Genomic DNA, 23,316 nt, shown 5'->3' on the forward strand with positions numbered 1-23,316 from the left:
TCGAGATTGACGGACCTAGACCATCTGATAGGCAGGTATAAATATAATGTGACTCCATTGTTACAAGTATACAACATCTAGCACTCTCTCACTACACCCGAACTTAGACCCAGATTCCCTTAACCTGACTTAGGCATTGGAGGGTCCCCTACCTAGACCAGGGTCTCCTTTGCTCATTGTGGGTGTGCAGGTTCAAGGCGCTGAAGCGGTTCGGAGTTCGTGGATCGGAGTGGAGAGCCATCCAGATTTAGTCATCAACATTTTTGGCGTCGTTTGTGAGAATCTAATACGAAAGTTCGGGTTCTTATTCTTAAGTACAATGGCAAGAGGAAAGAAGAAATTGCCAGCTGTAGAACCGGAGCAAAATGACCAGACTCGGTCTTCCTCACTGCTTCATGTTGAATCAGCCTTAGGGCCTTCCCAGCGTTCTCGCAATCGGGCAAGCAAGTATCGAGTTATGTAAAGCGAGATACAAGACCTGCCCGATGAAATCAACAAGATGAAGAGCAACAGGAGCCATGACAACATCTTATTCAGGAAAATACCGTTTAGGAAACGGTTGGTCCGGTAGTGGAAGCTTATTCCGCTCCGAGGAGTATGAGACTCGAGGGGTCTCAATGTCAACTTGCTCGAGCACCAACTTCGGTTCAGAACCCTCCCCCGACCCAAATTCGAGTTCCAGCTTGAAATACAATAACTCGGGTTCCAACGAATGCCTCGGTCACCTTGGCCTTGGCACCAACAGATCTCTGCCATAAGTTAGAAAGGAGGAGGGGAAGGAGAACTCCCGAAATAGAAGACACCCAAGAGATAGTGGCTGAAAACAAAGATCCATGGGAAACACAGTTTGCGAGCTCAACAATAAGATCCTGACGCTAGAAAAGAATCAGCAGTCGTCATCAGTTCCCACCACTGTTCAAGCAATGATGGAAGAGATCGAGCCTCCCTTCACTTCTGCAATCATGAGCGAGGTGATGCCTCAGAGGTTCTGGATACCTCCCGTCATCCAATACTCTGGGTCCGGTGACCCATCCAAGTATGTGAAGGCTTATCGCTCATGGATGCCGATCTAGACAGCGACGGATGTGATGATGTGCAGAGGGTTTTCAATCACACTCACGGGATCCGCTCGGAGTTGGTACCGCCAGCTCAAACCCAACTCTATTGATTCCTTTACAGAACTCAGTCAATTATTCCTTAGCCAATTCATAAGCAATAAGAAGAGTAAGAATCCGAATACTCATCTGTTTATCATCAAGCAAGAACCTAAGGAGTCGTTGAAGGACTACATCGCTCGTTTCAATGAGGAAGCATTGCAAGTGGAAGACTACGATGACAAGATGGTGCTCTCTGCAGTGTTTAGCGGTCTAAAAGAGGGGAAGTTCACCTTCTCCATTGGAAAAAAGACGTTAGCTGAGCTCATCACTAGGGCTCGAAAGTACGCTAATGTCGAGGAATTCTCCAACGCCCGTAAAAATGTCCAAGTAACAGAGCCGGCTTATAAAGGAAAGAGACAAAGGAACGAGGAACCTCAGCCATCTAGTAAAGGGCCAGATGATCGTGCTCCCCGCAATCATCGTCCAAGCAGAAAATTAGATGGTAAATTCCGTTCTCACACCCCCCTTAACACATCCACCGAGCAGATTCTACTAAACATCTGAGGGTAGAAGCTTCTGAATTGGCCTGTTTGTATGAAAGTCGACCTAGATCATTGAGAAAAACACAAGTATTGCCGTTTCCATCGAGATCACGACCACAACACAGTTGACTGTGTGGACCTCAAGGATGAGATTGGGACCCTTATTCGAAAAGGTCATCTACGCTGGTATACCAAGGAAGAAAGAACAACTAAAAAAAAAAGAGCGAGAGCAGCCGAATAACACCCTAGAGGAGCCAGCCGAAATTTGCACCATCTTCGGCGGCTCGTCCGATGGAGGAGACTCAAATCAGGCTCGAAAAACCCACTCTCGGAAGTCTGATCCGCAATACTACATCCACATGACCTACATCACGGAAGACGATGCGTGCGGAATCCAGCATCCACACGATGACGTCCTAGTAGTTATTATGACCATAGCCAACCACAAGGTGTACCGCATCCTAGTCGACACCAAAAACTCAGCCGATGTGATCTACTCCGATGCCTTCGAAAGAATGAGAATTCCAAGGTCACGTCTCAGACCTGTGAAGATGCTGCTACCCGGCTTTGCCGGAGAAAGGGTAATCTCCAAGGGAGCCATCTCCCTCCCTGTGACCGCAGGAGAAGGACAACATCAAGTCACTCTCATGGTAGACTTCCTCGTTGTCAACGTGCCATCAGTACACAACGTCATTCTGGGTAGACCTTCTCTCAATGCAATGAGGGCATTCGTCTCCACTTATCATCTGATGATGAAATTCCTAGCCAAGGGCGGGATAGGCTACCTCCGAGGCGACCAACGCGAAACTAGGAGATGTTATGCGATAGTAGTAAAGAAAGGGTCTGTGAAGCAAGCACTCACTATCAACGTCCTAGATCCCAGAGGACCTACAGAGGATTCATCTGTGGAAGACCTGGAGAAAGTACCGCTTGATGAAGCAGACCCGAGTAAGACTGTTCAGCTCGAAACGTCGTTAAGTTCCGAGCAGCGGTCTGAAATGATGACTTTCCTACGAAAACATAGGGATGTCTTTGCATGATTGCATGGGGACATGCTTGAAATCTCTCCAGATTTCATGGTCCATAGGCTGAATGTGGACTTGGATAATAAACCTATGAAATAGAAGAGGAGATCGTTTGATGCGGAGCGGTATGAAGCCATGCTGACGAAGTCTCTATTCTGCTTGACGCTGGCTTCATAGAGGAGGTACACTATCCTTATTAGATCACAAATGTGGTCCTCGTCAAGAAAGCCAACGGGAAATGGCGGGTCTATGTGGATTACTCGGATCTGAATAAGGCATGTCCGAAGGATAGCTTCCCGTTGCCTTGGATTGATCAGTTGGTGTACAACACAGCGGGGCATGAACTACTCTCCTTCCTGGATGCTTATTCCGGGTATAATTAGATTGCAATATATCCCCTAGAAAGGCAGAAGACTACCTTCATCACTGATAAGTGACTTTACTGTTATCGGGTCATGCCGTTTGGCTTGAAGAATGCTGGGACTACATATCAGAGGCTGGTAAATCAAATGTTCGCCAAATAAATCGAGCATACTATAGAAGTGTATGTCAACGACATGCTTGTGAAGAGCATCAAGGTGTCCGACCACTTGGCAGACCTCAAAGAAACTTTCACCATCCTCCAAGAATACTAGATGAAGTTGAATCTCGCGAAGTGCGCATTTGGAGTTAGCTCCAGTAAATCCCTCGGGTTTCAAGTCAGCCAAAGGGGCATCAAAGCGAACCCCGACAAGATCAAAGCACTCCTTGATTTGAGTTCGTCTCAGACTATCAAGGAGATACAATGCCTCACTGGACGAGTAACAGCACTCAGACGATTCATATCTAAAGCCACAGACAAATGCCTCCCCTTATTTTAGCAGTTGAAGGTTCATAAGAAGGCAGAATGGACGTCGGACTGCGAACAAGCTTTTTAGCAGCGGAAATAGTATTTAGGTTCGTCGCCCCTACTGTTTAAGCTCGAAGAACTTAAGCCCTTATTCTTGTATCTTGCGGTCTCAGCCTCAACTGTTAGCTCGGCCCTGATTAGAGAAGTAGGGGGGAAACATCATCCCGTATACTATGTAAGCAAGGCCATGGTACCTGCCGAGACGAGATATCCGACTATTGAAAAGTTAGCACTATGTCTCATTGTCTCGGCTCGGAGGTTACGTCCGTACTTCCAGGCTCATTCAATCGTCGTCTTAACCGACTCTCCTCTCAAACAAGTCCTCCAAAGGCCCGAAGTGTGAAGTCAGTTAACCAAATGGGTCATTGAACTTGGAGAGTTTGACGTCCAGTTCCGACTAAGAACGACAATCAAGGGTCAAGCTTTGGCTGACTTCACTGCGGAATTCACCGCCCCAAATGAAGAGGGGATCAGCGCCGAAGGTGAGATGGCTCTAAGAGGCAGTATCAGAACCATGGTGGATTCTCTATGTAGATGGGTCATCCAATGCTAAGCGTGTTGAAGCAGGGATTGTCTTAGTTGCGCCTAATTCTGCAACCATCCAGTACGCGATCAGACTTAGTTTCAAGGCATCTAACAATGAGGCTGAGTACAAGGCTCTGCTGGCCGGACTCAGGCTGGTGGCTAGTTTGGGGGTCCAGTCCATCTAGGTACGATGTGATTCCCAGTTAGTAGTGAATCACATCTCCACTGAATACGAGGCCAAGGAGACCAGAATGATTGCTTACTTGGCCAAAGCAAGGAAGCTGATAGAAAGGTTTTGGAGCTGCACTATCAATCAAATACCGAGAACAGAGAATTCCTGTGCCGACACCCTCGCAAGGCTATCCTCGACCACGGAGGGAAAGATTCCTCAGGTTATCCCCATGGAGTTCATAGAACATCTGAGTATTGACCGAACGGATCAGGAAACGGTCAACCTGGTGGAAGTCACATCGAGCCGGATGGACCCAATTTACAATTACCTCACATCTGGTGAGATCCCCTCGGACAGGCTGGAGGCAAGACGTTTGAGGATCAGAGCTGCACGGTATATAGTCTTCGACGGGGTCTTGTATAAGAAAGGGCATTCACAGCCCTATCTCAGGTGTCTCCGACCCGATGAGGCAGATTATGTGATTCGGGAGATTCATGAAGGCATCTGTAAAAATCACTCTGGAGGCTGAGCCCTGGCTCTGAAAATACTTTGCCAAGGATATTTTTGGCCGACCATCAGGGAGGACTCGAAGAACTACGTTGAAAGGTGCAACAAATGTCAATGGTATGCAGCTGTGCCGAGGCAACCTGTAGAAGAAATGACTCCCATGAGCGGTCCGTAGCCGTTCGCTTAGTGGGGGATTGATATCATCGGACCTTTGCCTATAGGAAAAGGACAAGTCAAGTTCGCCATTGTCGTGTTGACTACTTCACCAAGTGGGCCGAGGCTAAACCCGCTGCAAAGTTCACAGAACAGAAGGTGATCAACTTTGTCTGGAAAAATATCATCTGCCGGTTCGGGATTCCACACACCATTGTGTCTGATAATGGCAGGCAGTTTGATAACGATAAGTTCCGAAGCATGTGCCAGGGGCTCGGCATCACAAATGCATATTCTTCGCCTCGGGACCCCCAATCTAATGGACAGGTGGAAGCAGTTAACAAGGTCATCAAGCACCATCTCAAAATAAAATTAGAGAAAGAAAAAGACAACTGGGCCGAGGAGCTCCCATTCGTCCTCTGGGCTTACAGGACTACGGCTTAGTCATCTACTAGGGAGACCCCGTTCTCGCTTTCCTACGGTTCGGTAGCAATGATGCCAGTTAAAATTGGCCTTCCTACAGCTCGGGTCAGAAATTATTAGGAGAACCCAAATGCCAAGCAGATTGCAGCCAACCTGGATTTACTTGAAGAAGCCAGAGACATCTCTAAGCTCTGGGTCGCTGCTCGATGTCAACAGGTAGCATGATTCTACAATTCTAAAGTCAAGTCCAGGCAGTTCCGTCCAGGGGACCTAGTCCTTCGTCGAGTCTTCCAGAACACCGCAGAGCCGGGGGTTAGGACACTCGAGCCTAATTGGGAAGGGCCGTACCGCGTGGTCTGAGCGACCAAACCTGGCTCTTACCACTTAAAAGATCTTTAGGGCCGTCAGCTCCCCCACCCCTGGAACGCCGATCACCTAAAAGTCTACTACCCTTAATGTAATGGCCATCGAGGGCCCCCAATAAATGTACACCTCCAAGCAACAAGCCTTTAAGGCTCTCAATAAAATTCACATCTCTTCATATCTACATGAGCGGATTATCTACTAATAAAAAGTTACCTCTCATAAGCAGGGGTAGACATAATGAACTGATCCCTTAAAAAAGGGATTAGAACGTTATCTCATGAAAGTTCTCCAAGGCATCCCCTCATGATCAGAGGAAAAGCCCATAAGATTACCCGACTCCCTGATAGAGGAGTGGGTTTATCGTTCAACTGACAGGTCTATTAAAAGTTGTTCACCAATCGTAGGAGGAGTCGATCCCCTAAAGGCCCAATCTTAACAAACATAACCCCATAAAGTCCTACAAAACGGCATTGAGATGAGCAGACCTGCTAAGGAGTCAGCTCGGCAATGCCTCAAAAGAAGCTGACCTATCAATAAATCGGATTGGTAATCAATAATTAACAATCACCATCTGAAAAGTTAACTACGGTTAACATATTAAAAATCATCATCATCCACACGCCCTCTCCAGAGGATAAAAAAATGTATCATCCATCATACCACTCATTAAAAGTTTAAAAAGTTATGCAAAAAAAGAGATGCTGGAAGTTATTTGGTCGGAGTTGGAGGAGGAGGAGCTTGGGAGGCAGGAGCTTGATCCAGGTGAGCATCTCCAGAGGGTTTCTCTCCTGCATTTTCAGGTAACAGAAGCTCTAGGTTGAGGTCTGGATACAGATCCTGGACCGCATCAATACAAGCATCGAAGCCACAGTTGTAAAACTTAGTAGCTTCAGCAGACCTCTTCTCTGAAGACTTATATGCATCTACTGTGGCAGCCACCGCCGAGGCCAGGGAGGCCACGTCTTCAGCTCATTGGGCATCCTTTGCCTGGGAGACTGCTCTGTGCAGCACTTCCGCCGCCTTGGCTCTGGTCTGTTCCAGCACATCCCCCAATCGGGCGTTCTCCTTGGCGAGCGAGTCTGTATGAGCCCTGGCTCGGGACAACTCGGCTACATCAGCACCGCATCGGGCTTCAAGATCACTCATGACCCTCTTTAGCTAGAGCTCACGTGCCCTCCCATTATTAAGCTACCGACGTAGTTCCGCCTGCTCCATCCGGAGGAAGGTGGCCTCCTCTCGTAGGTTCCCAGCCTCTCCCCTAAGGGCTTCCACCTTGGCATCTTTCTTTGCGAGCTCCCTCAATCTCTCCCGAGTCAGAAGGAGCCTTGGGATGAACTGAACAAAAATAAAAGAATGAGCATTCGAATGCAGTAAAAACTGAAGGTAAGAAAAGGTAATAAATGTACCCGGTAGAAGATGAAAACAATGTCATTGATGAAAGACTCGTCTGACTTGGTGAGAAGGCTTACTATCTGCTCCTCCGAGGCTTGCTTGGTAGCCCAGCGGACCAAGAAGGACATATGATAGCTCGACTAGAACCTCTCCCTTCTCGTGCCCACCTGAGCCGACCCTGCCACCTCCCTGGCCCTAGTCCTGCTATTGCTGAGGCCTGAGGCTCAGCCCTGAGATCATTCCCGACTTCGGGAGGGGAGAACATGGCGTCAGCCATCCGAATGGCCTCCTCCCATTCGGATGAAGATGGGACGGCTATGCAGGGCTCGGGGGCTGTGGGAGGTGCTTTAACAACATGAGGGGCGGCGACGGGGGGAAGAGTGGGAGCCGGAACATTGTCAACAGTGACCTCAGTCGCAATAGGTGATGCAGTGACAGAAATTGGGGCCGAGGGGCCCTCACCGCGAGGAGACGCCGGCCTCCTTCGAACAGTTGTCTTTATTCGGGGCTTAGCCCTCAACATCTCCTCCACTGTCAGGGCGGCCTTCCTCCTCTGAGACCCAGAAGCGTCGGCCATGCCTGCATATAAAGTAATGAATAAGCAAACGAAATAAGAGATTCGGTCCTTCCAAAGTAAGGAGTGAAAGGAAGACTTATTGAAAGAAGTGGGGAGCAGTTTGGACTTGTAGAGTCCGGACCAGTGAAGGTTGTTGGTCGTGATCAGGTCCTACCAAGAGCGGAGGTCTCTCGAGTGCGCCCTGGCCTTGGCAACCCTATTCTTGTAGTTCGAGGAGAGGAGAGGCAAACCTCTCAGGAAGTCTACCGAAATGAAAGAAAAACTTCAATCAAATCACAACAGACAAGGAAGGGTTGTAAAAAATAAAGAATGTATGAGGTCCGACCTGGAGTGGCAAATCGGGTGGGGACCTAAGTCCTCAAGTTCACGAGCTTCGCTGCTGACACCTCCCATTTGTCCGAAGCCCAGAACCATTTGTTCTTTCAGTCCTTGTTAAAGGATGAAAGATTCATGACCAGCCCTGACCCCTTGTTGCCGCGAGTCGCGAAGTATTACCACGGCTCTTGGCTATCATGCTTGACTAGTACAAGCTTATCAACTCCTCTGGTGTTAGTTTCGGGTTCCCGACTTGACGCTAGATGATGTAAGAAGAGATCAAAACCCTCCAGGCATTGGGGGTGAATTGGCCAGGAGCCAGTCCCAAGAAGGCCGTCAGGGCTCGGACGAAGGGGTGCATAGGAAGTCGGAGCTCACATTGCAAATCGCAAAGGAAAATGGCAACTTCCCCTTCAGCAGGAGCACCGGCGGTGTCAAGGGGCTCTGACGCCCTTATATGCACAGAGTCCAAGATCTCGAACTCCGAGCGAATCCATCCCATTTGAGACTCTACCAGGGATAATCTCCGAGGCCCGCCCACTGGCAGGCATCTTAACATCATCGACCGTCGAGTCTCAAGGGGCTTGGGCAGTTTTCTTCTTGTCGGCCTGGCCAGTTCGAGTCCCCTCTTCTTTGCTTCTTCGGGATGGAGGAAAGAGAGGTATTGTTCTAAGGGGCCTTTAGATGCCCCTCTCCTATCATCCGAGCTTCCCAGCCTGAAGTCGTCATCCAAATCATAGTCTTCTTGGACCATATCCAGATTGGACGACATCTCGTGGAGAAGAAAAAGGGGAAAGCACTAGGAAGGGGGACTCACCGGACGTTCACCGGGAATCACCTTTGCTGGAAGCTCTGGATTGGTCGGAATCGCCTTGCCGGAAACTTCAAGTCGGTTAGAATCGCCCTCTCCAGAAATCGCCTCCTCAGATAACCAGCAACCACACGAATTTGAAACACATAAATGGGGAGCATCTTTGGAGTGTTGGGGTTTATTTAGCCTGTGAAGGATCCTTGCATTAATGACGAGGCATGATGGCTGCAGTCGAATCGTCGCGAGCCGATTCCGGAGCACACGTGGCCATAGGGTACTAGCTCAAGCTCTGCTAGGTGGCGTGCATCTGACATTGGGTGATGAACTCTGGGTAGTAGAAGTGGTGCTCAGGCAGGGGAAATGTCGCTCAAACATCTCCCAGGGCATACGTGGCGGTTGACCATAAGTTCAACGACGATTCGAGATTTTAATCGTCGCTACGCGTCCGCTGGAGGTTAATTCGCGGATGAAAAAGCCCCGAGGAAGCGACACTTCGAACGAGGAAATCATGATTTCAGCTGCACACATGGAAGATACGATGGGAAGCTGTTGATCTTCCACATGTGTTTACTCTTCGAGTCCGTGCCCGAACTTAGAGAGTAGGGGGCTTCTATTATGGGAAGATCCGAGCCCCTTAAATTTCGAGGTCTGACGCCATCTTAATCTGATCGGACACGTTAGGGTTAATTAAAATGGTGAAAACAACCGAAGGAAGATTCTTGGCCCAGCCCCAATCATGCTCATGCTCTGAGGTAGTCAGTACGGAGTATTCTGAGGCCGGGGCAGTCAATGCGAAGCTCAGATTGAAGCTTACTCGTGAGATCTCAGGTCACCCCACCACTGATTGGCCAGTGACGGAATATTTGATTGCCCACGTCTATGCGACACCCATTATGAAGAAATCCAACTCAACGGGTTAAGTCACTGGCCGAGCAAATATTTGATTGCCCATGCCTACCTTAGAGCTCAGAGGGGAGACCTCGAGAGTACCTGATAAACGAGTGATTCCGAGTCCGCCACGAGCTCGGATCGAAACTCATCCCGACCTCTGGACGCTATCCTCCGAGTCCGCCATGAGCCCGAACCGAAACTCATCCCGACCTCTGGACGCTATCCTCTGTATATTAGTCTAGGTCCGAGGCTCGGAGTCAGGACCTCTTTAGTCAGAGATCCCAAGCCGAGGCTGAAGTCGAATGCGAACATTCTTGTGTGCTAAACTAAGAAACTACCTTAAGGGAACATGGCCTATTATCTTGCCCGCAGATACGCACGATACGATACACGATCCCTAGATTACGAACAATATCTTCACGATCATAGTATCCCACTAATTGAGTGAATCGTGCCGAGATTGACGGACCCAGACCATCCGATAGGTAGGTATAAATACAATGGGACTCCATTGCTACAGGTACGTAACATCTAGCACTCTCTCACTACACCCGAACTTAGACTCAGATTCCCTTGACCTGATTTAGGCATCGGAGGGTCACCTGCCTAGACCAGGGTCTCCTTTGCTCATTGTGGGTATGCAGGTTCAAGGCACTGAAGCGGTTAGGAGTTCGTGGATCGAAGTGGAGAGCCATCCAGATTTAGTCATCAATAGTTGATGAATTTGTCTCCACATAAATGACATTTAATCTTCATTCTTACAGATGTTGGGGAGTAGACTTGGGTACTATAATCCCAAACGTTGGTGGATGGGTCATCAGATGACATTTCTGCATAAGAAATTTTGTTAATAAAGAATAACATTTTTAGGAGAAGTCATAAAGCCAATATAATTTTTAAGAAATAAATTATAGTACAAAAATTATAGTACATTCAAAATTTCAATGTCAATCTCAAGTACTCTACTCCAAAATGATAGAAATCAAAGTCTTACAGAACAAGTAATAAGATTCAGATATCCAAAATATTTAAAACAATGTTTAAAGTTTAAACATATGAAGGTGCAGTGCCAGTTTCATCTAGACTCTCGGTCTCGTCCTCTTCATCATTATATTCATCAAATGAAATGCCACCCCAAATTAGACATAACCAGTCTTGCCTACAAACGAGCGCTTCAATTGTTTTAGATGTAAGAGAGCTTCTATATTTGTTCACTACCCTACTATCAGTGTTAAATGCAGACTCTGATGCCACTGTTGTTATCATAATTGATAAAATATCTCGAGCTATCAACGACAGTATAGGGTGTTTTCCTTCACGAGCTCTAGTCTTCCACCAATCTAAAATGTCAAAGTCTTGGTTGGAGACCTTCATGAATGGCTCCTTGAGATATACATCTAATTCTGACTCATTTGTTTGCTGACTCTCTTCATCTTATTCTAAGGTTGAGAAGTACTCATCGAGAAAATTGTCATCACTTATAGACAAACTGGAGTCACATTCATGCATAAGTTGTGTGTCCTGAATTCTGGCAGAATTACCCATATAAGAAGAGTACAATTCCTCAATTGCCACACGAACATTAGATATTTCAACTGCTGCTTTATCGAACAGATAAATCTTCTTATAAATGTAACTAACCAGCCACATTTTGCAGTGAGGATTAAGTACAACAGCTAAAGTCATCAATAAGTGACATTCTGTTCACAACTCCAAGTGTAGGGTCGCGATGTAGTAATAATCTCGGTAAAACTGAAGTTTAATCCACAGGGACTGATCTTGTGCATTTTTGAAATTAACTAAAAGTAGAACTAGAAAAAGTTGTAAAACTAATTCTGAAGTGATTGATAGAGTAATTGTGAATTAAGTAATTAAAACTAAGAATTTAAAGGTGGGAACTAGGGTGCCAAGGATCTACTTGTGGTGATCACGGAGCCTCTTACTTGATGTATATAGCACAATTAGAATTGGAGTCCTATCCTATCCAATTGAAAAATATATCAATAAAACCAAATTTGAACTTCCATTGACCTAATTTTAAATGAAGGAGAACTATGATAATTGGTAGGGATTCCATCACCAAACCATCCCTGGGAAACAATGGCAAACAATAAGATTTACCAATCTCATAATCTCAAATCAAGAAAAGAAGATACTCAAAGCTATTGCAAATCTACTGTAATTTGAGTCACATAACCATTAAAAACTGAAAGTATTCCTTAAATATTAAATTAAAATCCATGGAATTCAACATAAACATGAATCAAAGCAATAGAAACATCTCATCATGCTACAAGCTTCACCTCTTAGCCCTAACTAAGAGGTTTATCCAACCATAGACATGATTGGACTAAAGTCTCTTAAGAAAAATATGAAAATAACTAAGGAAGAAGAAGAAAAATTCTTGACGACGACTTCTCCACCCTTTTGCTCCACTCCTTAAACCCTATAAGATACTTAGGAACATCCTGGGGAGTCCTATTTATAGTTGTGGAACTCCAAATTTCGCACCTAGTTGAAAAAATCTAGAAATCGCCTCAAATTTACGCAGTTTGCTAAAATAGACTTCACTCTGTGCAATTTCACAAAATGACCCATAGTTTTAGAATATGCTTTTTCAGGACGATTTCATGATTCCTTTTCTTCACTTCAAATCTTTGATTCTCTTCATTTCTCACTTAGTTTTCTTGGATCTTTAGCATGTAGATTCTTCAATCTTAGTCTCCTAAGATCTATCCATTGCCTTGGTGATTCTTGAGCATCAGATCCATGCTTTTAGCACCCTTTTCAATCCAAGCTCTTAAATTCACCCTGTAATACAAACATGAGTAAAATAGAACATTAAGCATTATCATGTTTATAAAACTAAGATATAAATGGGCGATAATATGCAATATTTGACCCTCAATATAATCCCCAACCAGCATTTTGCTAATCCCGAGCAAAGTATGCGAAAAATATTTTGAGAACCACAGGATAATTTCTATAAGCTCAAGTGGTTTAAAAAAAAACAATCCAGATAATAGAATTCTAAAATACAACAATATTGTGCATTACCTTCTCCTAAACTCTAGCACTCGGTAAGTTTCATAATCAAGTTCAAAGCATTAATCCTCCAATTAGAACAATTCCAAACATTGAGTTCCATGGGTGAAGGTTCAATTCTTCACTTTCATGATAACATTGATAGTTAGAAGAGCATTTAGGACAACCAAAAGCTAAACTGAAACTTGCCTTATAGTTCATCTTTTAATTCCCTCTTTTATTCCTCCAGCTTTTGATTTTTCCATCGATGGCTTTCACGTTATGTCAACCTTTTTAAAGATCTTTAATAGGTAGCCTTTTTCGACGATAACTATTTTTTTAGTTGGGTATTATTATTATTATTTTAAACATGATGGACAAATTCCCCAGGTGGGTTCCTTTCATGCTAAATAATCACCAAGTTAACAATTCAATGTTGACTGAAGCTTTAATGTGACTGCTAGATGTGGCATGTGAAATTATGACTCGATCAATGTTTAAAACTTCTACTCATGGATTAATAACTCAAACTTAATTTTGAGATCTCTTAAGTAACTAAACTCGAAGAGACATAAGGCATCAACATTAAACATCTTATAATTCTAATTTTTTAAAATTTTTCTAATTTTTCACAAATTTTGCTCAAAGACTAAGAAAACACTGATTAACTTGTCTAATCCTCACCCCCAACCTAAAATCTACATTGTCCTCAATGTAAAAGAAATAAGCATGTAATGCAAAAGAGGCAATGAAAAGAAAAGGGAAATTATGGAAAGATAATACCTTAAGAAGAAATTTTTAAAGCTTTTCCAATGATCTCAATGTGAAGATGAGTTAGCATAAAAAACTCAATAGATAATAAGCAAACTATCCTAAATAGCGGAAAGTAAATTATCATAATCCTAAATTCTTTGAAAGCAGTAAACGTAATTAGGAAAACAGGAGAAAGCTACTCAGTCATGTCACAAGGTTCCTCCTCCGGCCAATATCTTGATAAATTTCTCAGTAGGTTTCTCAACAAGATCATCCAAAAGCCCTTTTTGTAATAGGCTTGGATATCTTGGAGCATAAATTTCTAGAAAAATTTATGAAACTCAGTATAAAGTTTCCTTTTAATCTCCTAAGGTGTCCAAAGTACATATGGTTCACCTAAGATATAGAAAGTTTCAGAGTTAGCAAAACATTGTGAATCAGAGACTACAAGTACATAAAATTCAGAGAAATTCTCAGTAAGTGATGTAGTCTCAACATATTTTGAAGTTTCAAGCTTCGGTTCAACTTTCAACTCCTCCTCCCTTAATGGTAAACATTCAAGAATTGTGGAAGGAGGAGCTTCAGAATAAGGGTTCTCTCGGTCAGTAACAACCACCGAGATATTATTTTGCAAGGCATCCATTATTTCTTTTATCATGAGATTATTTAAATCTGTAAAACATGCCAAGCAATCTTTTAGAGAGTTGAGATGGTAAGTTGAGAGAGGCTCATTTTCCACAATGAGGTCTATGATGATATGCCCAATGATTCCTTTGTCTTCTCTTAGAATAGAGGGAAGCATGATCTTTTTCTCTTCACCTTGTTGAGAGTCAATTGTCACTGGATACGGTGAAGACCGCCTTAGTTGAAGTAGGAATATGCCAATATGTCCTAGAGGGGGGTGAATACGACTTTTTAAAGGTTTTATGGTTTATTTAAAATCTTATCACTCTAATCCTAACAACAAGCATATATTAGGATTACTCAAAATTAACATTACCGGCTTCCAAGCCCAGTAGAGGATCCAATCACAAACTTACTTAAGAGATGAATAATATGTAGGCTAGTTTATGATGGCTATGACTGTGTGTGTGAGGTGTGATCTCAGATAATCAAATATGAAGAGTATTTAAGGAAATCACACAAGCAAATATAACACAATAGCAATCCTAAACACAGTCATTTTTATAGTAGTTCGACTACTTGTCTACTCCACTCCTGATAACCGCACTCAACCCTTGAGTGTACTGAATTTCACTAAGGTGGTTTCACACGGTTCACCCCAAACCTAAGGTTTTAAATCAGGTTCACCTTTAACCTTTACAACCTACACCTAGGCTGACTATTTATGCTCCCTGAGTAAGGGTCAACATATAACACCCTGTTTTAGGCACACTGGCCAAGGATCCATACAAGGAACCTAACTGTTTATGCTCTCACTAGCAAGGGTCAACACAATGCACCCACTTTTAGGCACACTGGCTAAGGATGTTCCACAAGACCCTAACTGTTTATGCTCTCCACAGAGCAGGGATCAACACAACGCACCCACTATGTACACTCCCGCCAGAGGCCTCCTAGAGGACTTGTAAGGGGTGAGAAATACTTTAAACCCAATCCTACAAAGGAATGATCACAAGGGTCCTTTGGACTCTAATAACTTACAGATAAGTAGATGAGTCCCTTTCAGTGCATTGAAGAAGATCTCTTCCTTTATTGACGAAGAATCTTCCGCTTCCTTGATCCGCAACTCAGATGATGTACCAATACATGACGATGGGTTGGGTCAAGGTTAAGATAGAATCCTACTCTATTAAATATTTTCCTATAAGGAAGATAAGGTGATTTCAGTCATTTATGCATTCAAGGGATCCCAGCTTAATGATTTGCCATTAAGGTGATAGTTGGAGGATCCTTGAATGCGGAAGTTTATTCCCCAATCCACTCTATTGAATATCAATGATAAGGGTGGATTGGAGGATGAACTCCCTTGAGAGAAAGGGCTTTAGGTAAATGATCTAAGGTTAAACACTTAAAAACACTCTCTTCTTTCTCTACCAGTAACCAATGACAAGCTCTTTATATATAAGCAAAAAGTTCCAACGAATATAAAACGGTCTTATTTATGACAGATTTCGATATCATCAAGGGTATACTCTTAATTGCATCGACTGGCCGTTCGATGACACAAACTCAAATGTCATACGCTTTTGAAACTTTCTGCCAGTTGGTAGAGGAAATTAAAACACGCATCGATGCCATCAAATTTTGAACTCCGATTTTATCGAGACGAGGATCGATTCCTTGACATTTGAAAATGAGAGAGACTTGCTTTGAAATATTTCAGGTTTACAAGAATGATCGAGGGACCTTCGATATCATCGAAATTTGAATGTCAATGATATGATAGCTGTGTCGACGCATCGATAAATTCAAGGGATTTTCGTTTAAGCTTACTGGACAGTTTCTGTCCTTGTTCGATGCCATCGAAACTGTACCGATATCATTGATATTTGAATATCGATTCTATCGAGTGACCCTCGATCCTAGATAAATTATCTTGAAATATTTTACTGAAAATCTTCTTGGCCATGACCGATAACATCGAGAGCCTTCTGATGTCATCGAGATTTGAACTTCGATGGTATCGAGGAGGGCTTCGATATATCGATGCACATATGATATTCTTAAGTGAAAATAGGGGCACTAGAGATCTTCCTGTCGATATTATCGAGTCACCTTTGATGGACTCGAGATTCAAATATCGATGATATCGATAGGTATATCGATACATCAATAAATTCGTCCAGAGATATATGTGGTTGCTGGACATATTTTGTCCTCATATCGATGATATCGTTTAGACATCAAGGACATTGATAGTGCAGGTTGATCCTATCGACCAGTGTATTGATAAAATCGACAAAGCAAGAAAACTTAGAGATTTTCTGATTTTGAAAAAGTTTTCTTAACTTAAAAACCCTATGATGTTCTAACTTGTTTTAAGGGTTTAAATACCTGGTGTTATGAGACATGGGATGTGAGGATTAAATTTACCTGTGGCGAGCTTGTGTACACATCTGGTTGAGGCAGACGCTTTGAATTGATCTTCTTATGAGGCTCTGCAGTCTAGCTGACTCAACACTCACGCTAATTAACAAACCAAGGCACTTTCAATCTCCCCCTTTGTTAATTACGTGACAAAATACCAAAACACCCTAGAAACAACTTCTATACTGACATCTTAAATTGTGTGTACATGTTCTTTACACAATTGTATAACGCTAACAATGTCATATACACAACACATTCAGAAGCTGCTCCCCCTATCTACAAACTCCCCCTATCTTGGTGCAGCTGCTCCCCCTAATACCTGCAACATCATTCACAAGCAAGGACACATTTCCTGTTGGGGTGTTTGAATCGTTCTCCCCCTTTTTGTCAGTCATTTGACAAAAGATAGCATAAGAGTAGATATTGACTGAAGATTGAAGCTTTAGGGAGAACCACTATTCAGAAAGCATACATAACAAAAATAGATGCATAACGATTAAGACAGTAAATTTAGACATCTCATATTTGGATCCAATATATGCAGAGCAGACCAAGTAAGGTAGATAAATAGGTAAGCTGGACAAACACAACATTAAACGTATCGCCTACCATCTGCAATATAAGCACAAACCACATAGACTTAGAGAAAACAGGTGAGCACTTATAGAAATATGGTAGAGAATAGGAAGGAATTATGATTAGCCATATTCAAAATATCCAAAACATATCTATACTGCCCAAGATTGACAGTAAATCAACAGTTATCCCAACAACATTACCAGGCCTATTTAAGGGCACCCAAAAATAACCATCAGTATTTAGCCTAACCATGGGCATATACAATCACAAAAAAAAAAAAAAAATGTTTGATTGTGCAGATTAGAGAGTTATCACATACACCCATGAGAGCGTAGAACATCTAAAAAGATATTGATGTTTATATGCAGAAATAAGAGTGAAGTGTATGTGACAGCATCCAGAGACCAGTGCTTATGGAGCCGAGGAAGATGGTGTCGTGTCGTCGCGCCAGCAAGTCATCAGATCAACCAATTGTTGTGTAGTCTGCTACACTCCGTAAACCAGCCGTTCCAAGACAGTAAGCCGCTCGTTCATCGATTCCCTAAACTGGGAGACATCCCGCTGAATCGCTCCAATTCGATCCTGATGGAGCTTAAATCGTTTAGCATGCCTAGGAGTTGATGTCGACGGTGCTTGATGGGGCACAGGCAGCTCTTCCCAAGCCATTTCAGTCTCTGCAATGGGAGCATTTCCTTCACCTCCTACTGCTTCTTCTTGAATGCCTTCCTCTGGATCCTCGAGATACTTATGGAACTTCAAGTCCATTCTTCGAATGTTATTTTTGTTGAAGACTTGGAGAGGAAGTTCCAGATCACTCGTAGTCGGAAAACCAATGTCGTCGCATACTGTGTGTATGATCCAAGGGTAGGGCAGGTGAACATCCCTAGCCGTATGAAAGGCATAGACCAACTGGTGCACGATGAGAGTAGGCAAGCAAACCTTAACGCTAGAGGTTACCGAATAAATTATCATAGTCATGGAACCCGTAAGATCGGCCTTGTTGGAACCTCTAGAATAGATATTCGAAGAAAAAATTCCATGCAGGATCCGAAATCAAGGTTCCATGAATCTGACTTTTAGAGCATTGCCTTGGTGCCACTGGACGTCACGACTATGATAGAGGAACTTGGTGACCATGGACCGAGTCTCAATATTTTTCAGATCCAAATTTGATAGTCCAACAAATGATAGAGTAAGATTAAAAATTCCTATGATAGACTCCGGAGTGATCTACAAATCATCACCATCGACGGTCACAATGATGGACAGAGGGTCGGATATTGGAGAATGACAAGTGGCAAAGAAATTATATGTTCATTCAAGATGACATGGCCCACCAAAATTAAGAACGACAACCAATCTATGGCAGCAAGCAGAGGTTCCAGGTTATATAGAATTAGACAACTCCTATCGACTTTTCTCTCCTGAATAACCTCTCTCCTAATAAACTTCTCCAAGACCGGATTTATTTTAACCGGTGGAGGTGCCGGTGCCTCGGACTGAGACCCACCATGCGATCTAGTGCGCTGCCTTGTAGGGGTCCCATGTTCCGGGCCTCTTGCTTTTTCTTTAGAGGCAAATACTTTTTGTCGAGAGGTTTTAGAAGACTCTCCCGCACCGGACACTATCCCTTTGTCTTTTCCCATGTGAACAAAAAGAGGTTTTGAAAGTTTTGGGAAAGATGAAAAAAAACAACTTGACAAGGAGATACCCAAAAAGAAGATGGAGTCTTGATGTATAGAAGGGTATTACCAAATTTGTGGAATGTTTGGGGCTATCCGACGAGGCTCCGAGCTGTCCGGTTGAGCGAGCAGGGAAGAGAAAAAAAAACTGAGAAAAATTACCCTTTTTCGCTCTTCATTGCCTTATATCGGGCGGCAACTTTTGATATCATCGATCCTTATTTTGATGATATCAAGAGGCCCTGATCGATATTATTGGGCCTATCTTCAATATCATTCTCGATCATAAGACTCTTCACATTCCAAAGAGGCGTCGATGATATCGACCCATTATCGATTAATCGAGAATCCACATGATTTATCGACGGACATATCAAAGGTGAATATTTTTCATTTTAGCATTTCAACAGACTTTCATGTATTGAATAGTATATCTTTGAATCATTAGTATGCACAGCAAAATTTTGTACAATTATTGTACAACCAAAAATTATAAACATCAAGATGTTTATATACAAAAAGATTGAGGTGAGAGACCTCAGATGTATCATTAATAGCTTGGAAAAAATTGCATCATTTCAGCAAATATCTATATCTCGATGCATGACCTGGACTTGTTTTTCTATGCTCAACATTTCTAGGCATAGGGATCATCCTTTCCTTTACCTTTGATGACATAGCAGTGGTTATTTGTGCGAGAACCCTTCATTACTGATTTTCCTGAGAGGTCTAGGATTTTGCATTTTTCTTTGTTGAATGTAACCACATGCTCATTGTCACATATTTGAGAAATGCTTTGAAGATTGTGAGTTAATCCTTTTATGCAAAAAGCATTCTCATTTTTAAGCAAGTCTGTTCCTTTAATAATTCCCTGTCCAATTACCTAGTGGTGTTTCCATCACCATAGGTGACTATCCCATCATTAAGATCTGAATAATTTGTAAGGAGAGATTTGTCACTTATGACATGTCTTGAACATCCACTATCCAGGTACCACTTAGTTTCATTGCCTGGTATATGGTTTGAATGAGTAACCAAACAATTCTTCTTTTCTTTTGGGACCCATTTTGTGATAGGATTTTTGACTATGGTAGATTCAGTTTTCTGATTTAATTCGACCACTTGATTTATTAACTCCTTGTTGGTTATTTTAGGCGGTGAATCTCTTTTATCCATTCTCCTATGCTGACTCCAGACATTTTGCATTTCTCTAGTTGGTTTGAGTTTTCCAATATGATTCTGACCAGATCTATGATGAGTCTTCCCAGGAGACATGCATTCGAATTTATAGTGACTCGAATCACCACATAAATGACAAACTAGATTAGCTCTAGTATTACTTCCTGAAGCAGTAGATTTTTCAATCTTTCGTGTTGCTTTTTCAGATTTTTTTTTTAGATTTTTCATATCCTAAGCTGCTCTTGTCCTTTCCAGGTCTTCCCATACCTAAAAGTTTTTCTAGCTTCTCACCACTCTGGGAAAACTTATAGTTTAGCTTAACTATTTTTTTGGATTCTTCTAGATCAAACAGGAGTGTGTGATTTTTATTTTGGAGGAGCATATTTTTATCTTTTAATTGTTCAACCTGGTTGTTTAGTTTTTCAGACTCGGATTAAAGGAATGTGTTGATTCTCTCGAGTATATCATTATCTGAATGATATTGCTATTAATCATTAATTAGATGTGTATTAATTTCCAGAGTTTTATCCAGATCTTCTTACAGCAATTCCTTTTTGTTTTCAGATATTCCAATTCTTCTAACTATGTTGATACTATGGATGTAAAGTTGATTGTAAGCATCTTGTAGTTTTTTTTGTTCTTCTTCTTCTTCCTTTTCAGTTTCCTCATTATCTGATGAAAATGATTCAGTGGCTTGTGGTTCTTCATCGTTCTCAGTTTCGCTGGGTATGATTGAAGCAGTGGATATTATAAGAATTTTCAAAAATTTCTGATCTCCATCGCTCTCTGAGTTGCTAGTTTCTAAGTTTGACTCTTCTTTATCATCCAATGTAGCAGCCATTACTTTACCCTTAGTTTTTTCTATTTAGGCATTCAGTAGAAAGATGTCCAAACTTCTAATAGGTGTAAAATTGTAGTTCTTTGGTCTTTTTACCAAATTTACCTGTAGAAGGTCTATTGTCCATCTTTCTTCCATTAAATGGATGGCTACGATTTCTCTAAAAAAACTTTCTGAATCGTTGAGCCAATAAAGCCACTTCCTCATCTTCATCTTCTCTTTCACTTTCAATGTCCTCATTTGATGTTTTCTTTAAAGTTTTGAGGACAGTATTTTTTGAATTTTTGGGTTTGTTTGAAGTGTTGTTCAAATGTTTGTAGGGAACCTACCAGTTCTTCTACTTTCATTTCGTCTATGTTCCTACATTCTTTAATGGTTGTTACTTTAAGATTGAATCATTCCGGTAGGGATCTTAGAATTTTCCTATAGATTTTAGGTACCGGGACTTACTTTCCTAATCCACTCATGGAGTTGCAAATGATATTTAATTTCATGAATAACTCCATGAAGGTCTCATGCTCTTCCATTCTGAGACTTTCGAATTGTAAGGTCAGTAGTTGTGGTTTGGATCTCTTCACAGTGCTTGTGCCTTCATGGGTTGTTTCCAATAGATCCCATGCTTCTTTAGATGTCCCACACATACTTATTTGATTGAAAATGTCTTGGGACATGACACAGTGATGGCGTTCATAGCTTTCGCTTCAACAGTTTGTTTTTCTTTATCGAACGTCGTCCACTTCTCTTTGGGTTTGGGTTTTGTGATGGTTGTGCCATTATCAAGTACAATTTGCTCAGATGGTGGCACATATCTACTTTCAACTATATCCCAAACATCATGATCTAGAGATCTCAGAAAGTAGTGCATTCTAGCCTTCCAGTATGCGTAATTTAAGCCATCAAATACTGGAGGCCTAGTGACCGATGATCCCTCTCCTTTGGCCATATTCGCAACTTTAGTCAAGATCACTCTCTAGGCAGTGAAGCCCTTAAAGAGAGACCTGCTCTGATACCAATTGAAATTGCGGTGACAACCACCTTAGTTGAAGTAGGAATATGCCAATATACCTAGAGGGGGGTGAATAGGACTTTTTAAAGGTTTTATGGTTTATTTAAAATCCCATCGCTCTAATCCTAACAACAAGTATATATTAGGATTACTCAAAATTAACCCTATCGGCTTCCAAGCCCAGTAGAGGATTCAATCACAAACTTACTTAATATGAAGAGTATTTAAGTTAGTTTATGATGGTTATGACTGTGTGTGTGAGGTGTGATCTCAGATAATAAAATATGAAGAGTATTTAAGGAATGATCACAAGGGTCTTCTGGACTCTAATAACTTACAGATTAGCAGATGAGTCCCTTTCAGCACATTTACGAAGATCTCCTCCTTTGTTGACGAAGAATCTTTCGCTTCCTTGATCCGTAACTCAGATGATGTACCAATACATGGTGACTGGTTGGGTCAAGGTTAAGATGGAATCCTACTCTATTAAATATTTTCCTATAAGAAAGATAGAGTGATTCCAGTCATCTATGCATTCAAGGGATCCCAGCTTAATGATTTGCCATTAAGGTGGTAGCTGGAGGATCCTTGAATGCGGAAGTTCATTCCCCAATCCACTCTATTGAATATCAATGATGAGAGTGGATTGGAGGATGAACTCCCTTGAGAGAAAGGGCTTTGGGTAAATGATCTAAGGTTAAACACTCAAAAGCACTCTCTTCTTTCTCTACCAGCAACTAAAGACAAGCTCTCTATCTATAGGCAAAAAGTTTCAACGGATATAAAACGGTCACATTTATAACAGAGTTCGATATCATTGAGCAGGGTCGATAACATCGAGGGTATACTCTCGATTGCATCGACTGGCCGCTCGATGACATAAACTCAAATGTTATACGCTTTTGAAACTTTCTACCATCTAGTCGAGGAAATTGAAATACGCGTCGATGCCATTGGATTTCGAACTCCAATTTTATCGAGACGAGGATCGATTCCTTGACATTTGAAAATGAGAGAGATTTGCTTTGAAATATTTCAGGTTTACAAGAATGATCGAGGGACCTTCGATATCATCAGAATTTGAATGTCGATGATAACGATAGCTGTGTCGAGGAATCGATAAATCCAAGGAATTTTCGTTTAAGCTTACTGGATAGTTTCTGTCCTTGTTCGATGTCATCGAAACTGTACCGATATCATCGATATTTAAATATCGATTCTATCGAGTGACCCTCGATCATAGATAAACTATCTTGAAATATTTTGCTTGAAATCTTCGTGCCCATGATTGATAACATCGAGAGCCTTCCGATGTCATTGAGATTTGAACTTCTATGGTATTGAGGAGGGCTTCGATATATCGATGCACATATGATATTCTTAAGTGAAAACAAGGGTACCGAAGATCTGCCTGTCGATATTATCGAGTCACCTTCGATGGACTCGAGATTCAAATATTGATGATATTGATAGGTATATCGATTCATCGATAAATCCATCCAGAGATATATGCGGT

The 23,316-nt window shown here is 42.3% G+C and overlaps 1 protein-coding gene across 1 annotated transcript; it reads left to right on the forward strand.

Moving 5' to 3' along the window:
• The first annotated feature begins 833 nt into the window (after positions 1-833).
• On the forward strand, positions 834-1,661 carry LOC131226943 (uncharacterized). The gene is made up of 2 exons (XM_058222639.1): positions 834-1,036; positions 1,100-1,661. The coding sequence occupies exons 1-2, from the start codon at positions 834-836 to the stop codon at positions 1,659-1,661; spliced, it is 765 nt and encodes a 254-aa protein (XP_058078622.1).
• The last annotated feature ends 21,655 nt before the right edge of the window (positions 1,662-23,316 follow it).

The sequence above is a fragment of the Magnolia sinica genome, chromosome 15 (assembly GCF_029962835.1).
Source record: "Magnolia sinica isolate HGM2019 chromosome 15, MsV1, whole genome shotgun sequence".
Taxonomy (NCBI): Eukaryota; Viridiplantae; Streptophyta; class Magnoliopsida; order Magnoliales; family Magnoliaceae; genus Magnolia; species Magnolia sinica.

What these genes read in the sequence shown, in the direction of transcription:
- LOC131226943 (XM_058222639.1), top strand. Translation starts at nt 834, where the DNA reads ATGGGAAACACAGTTTGCGAGCTCAACAATAAGATCCTGACGCTAGAA. An exon ending in GGGTCCGGTGACCCATCCAA is followed by an intron (nt 1,037 to 1,099) that starts GTATGTGAAGGC and finishes GATGATGTGCAG; the next exon opens with AGGGTTTTCAATCACACTCA.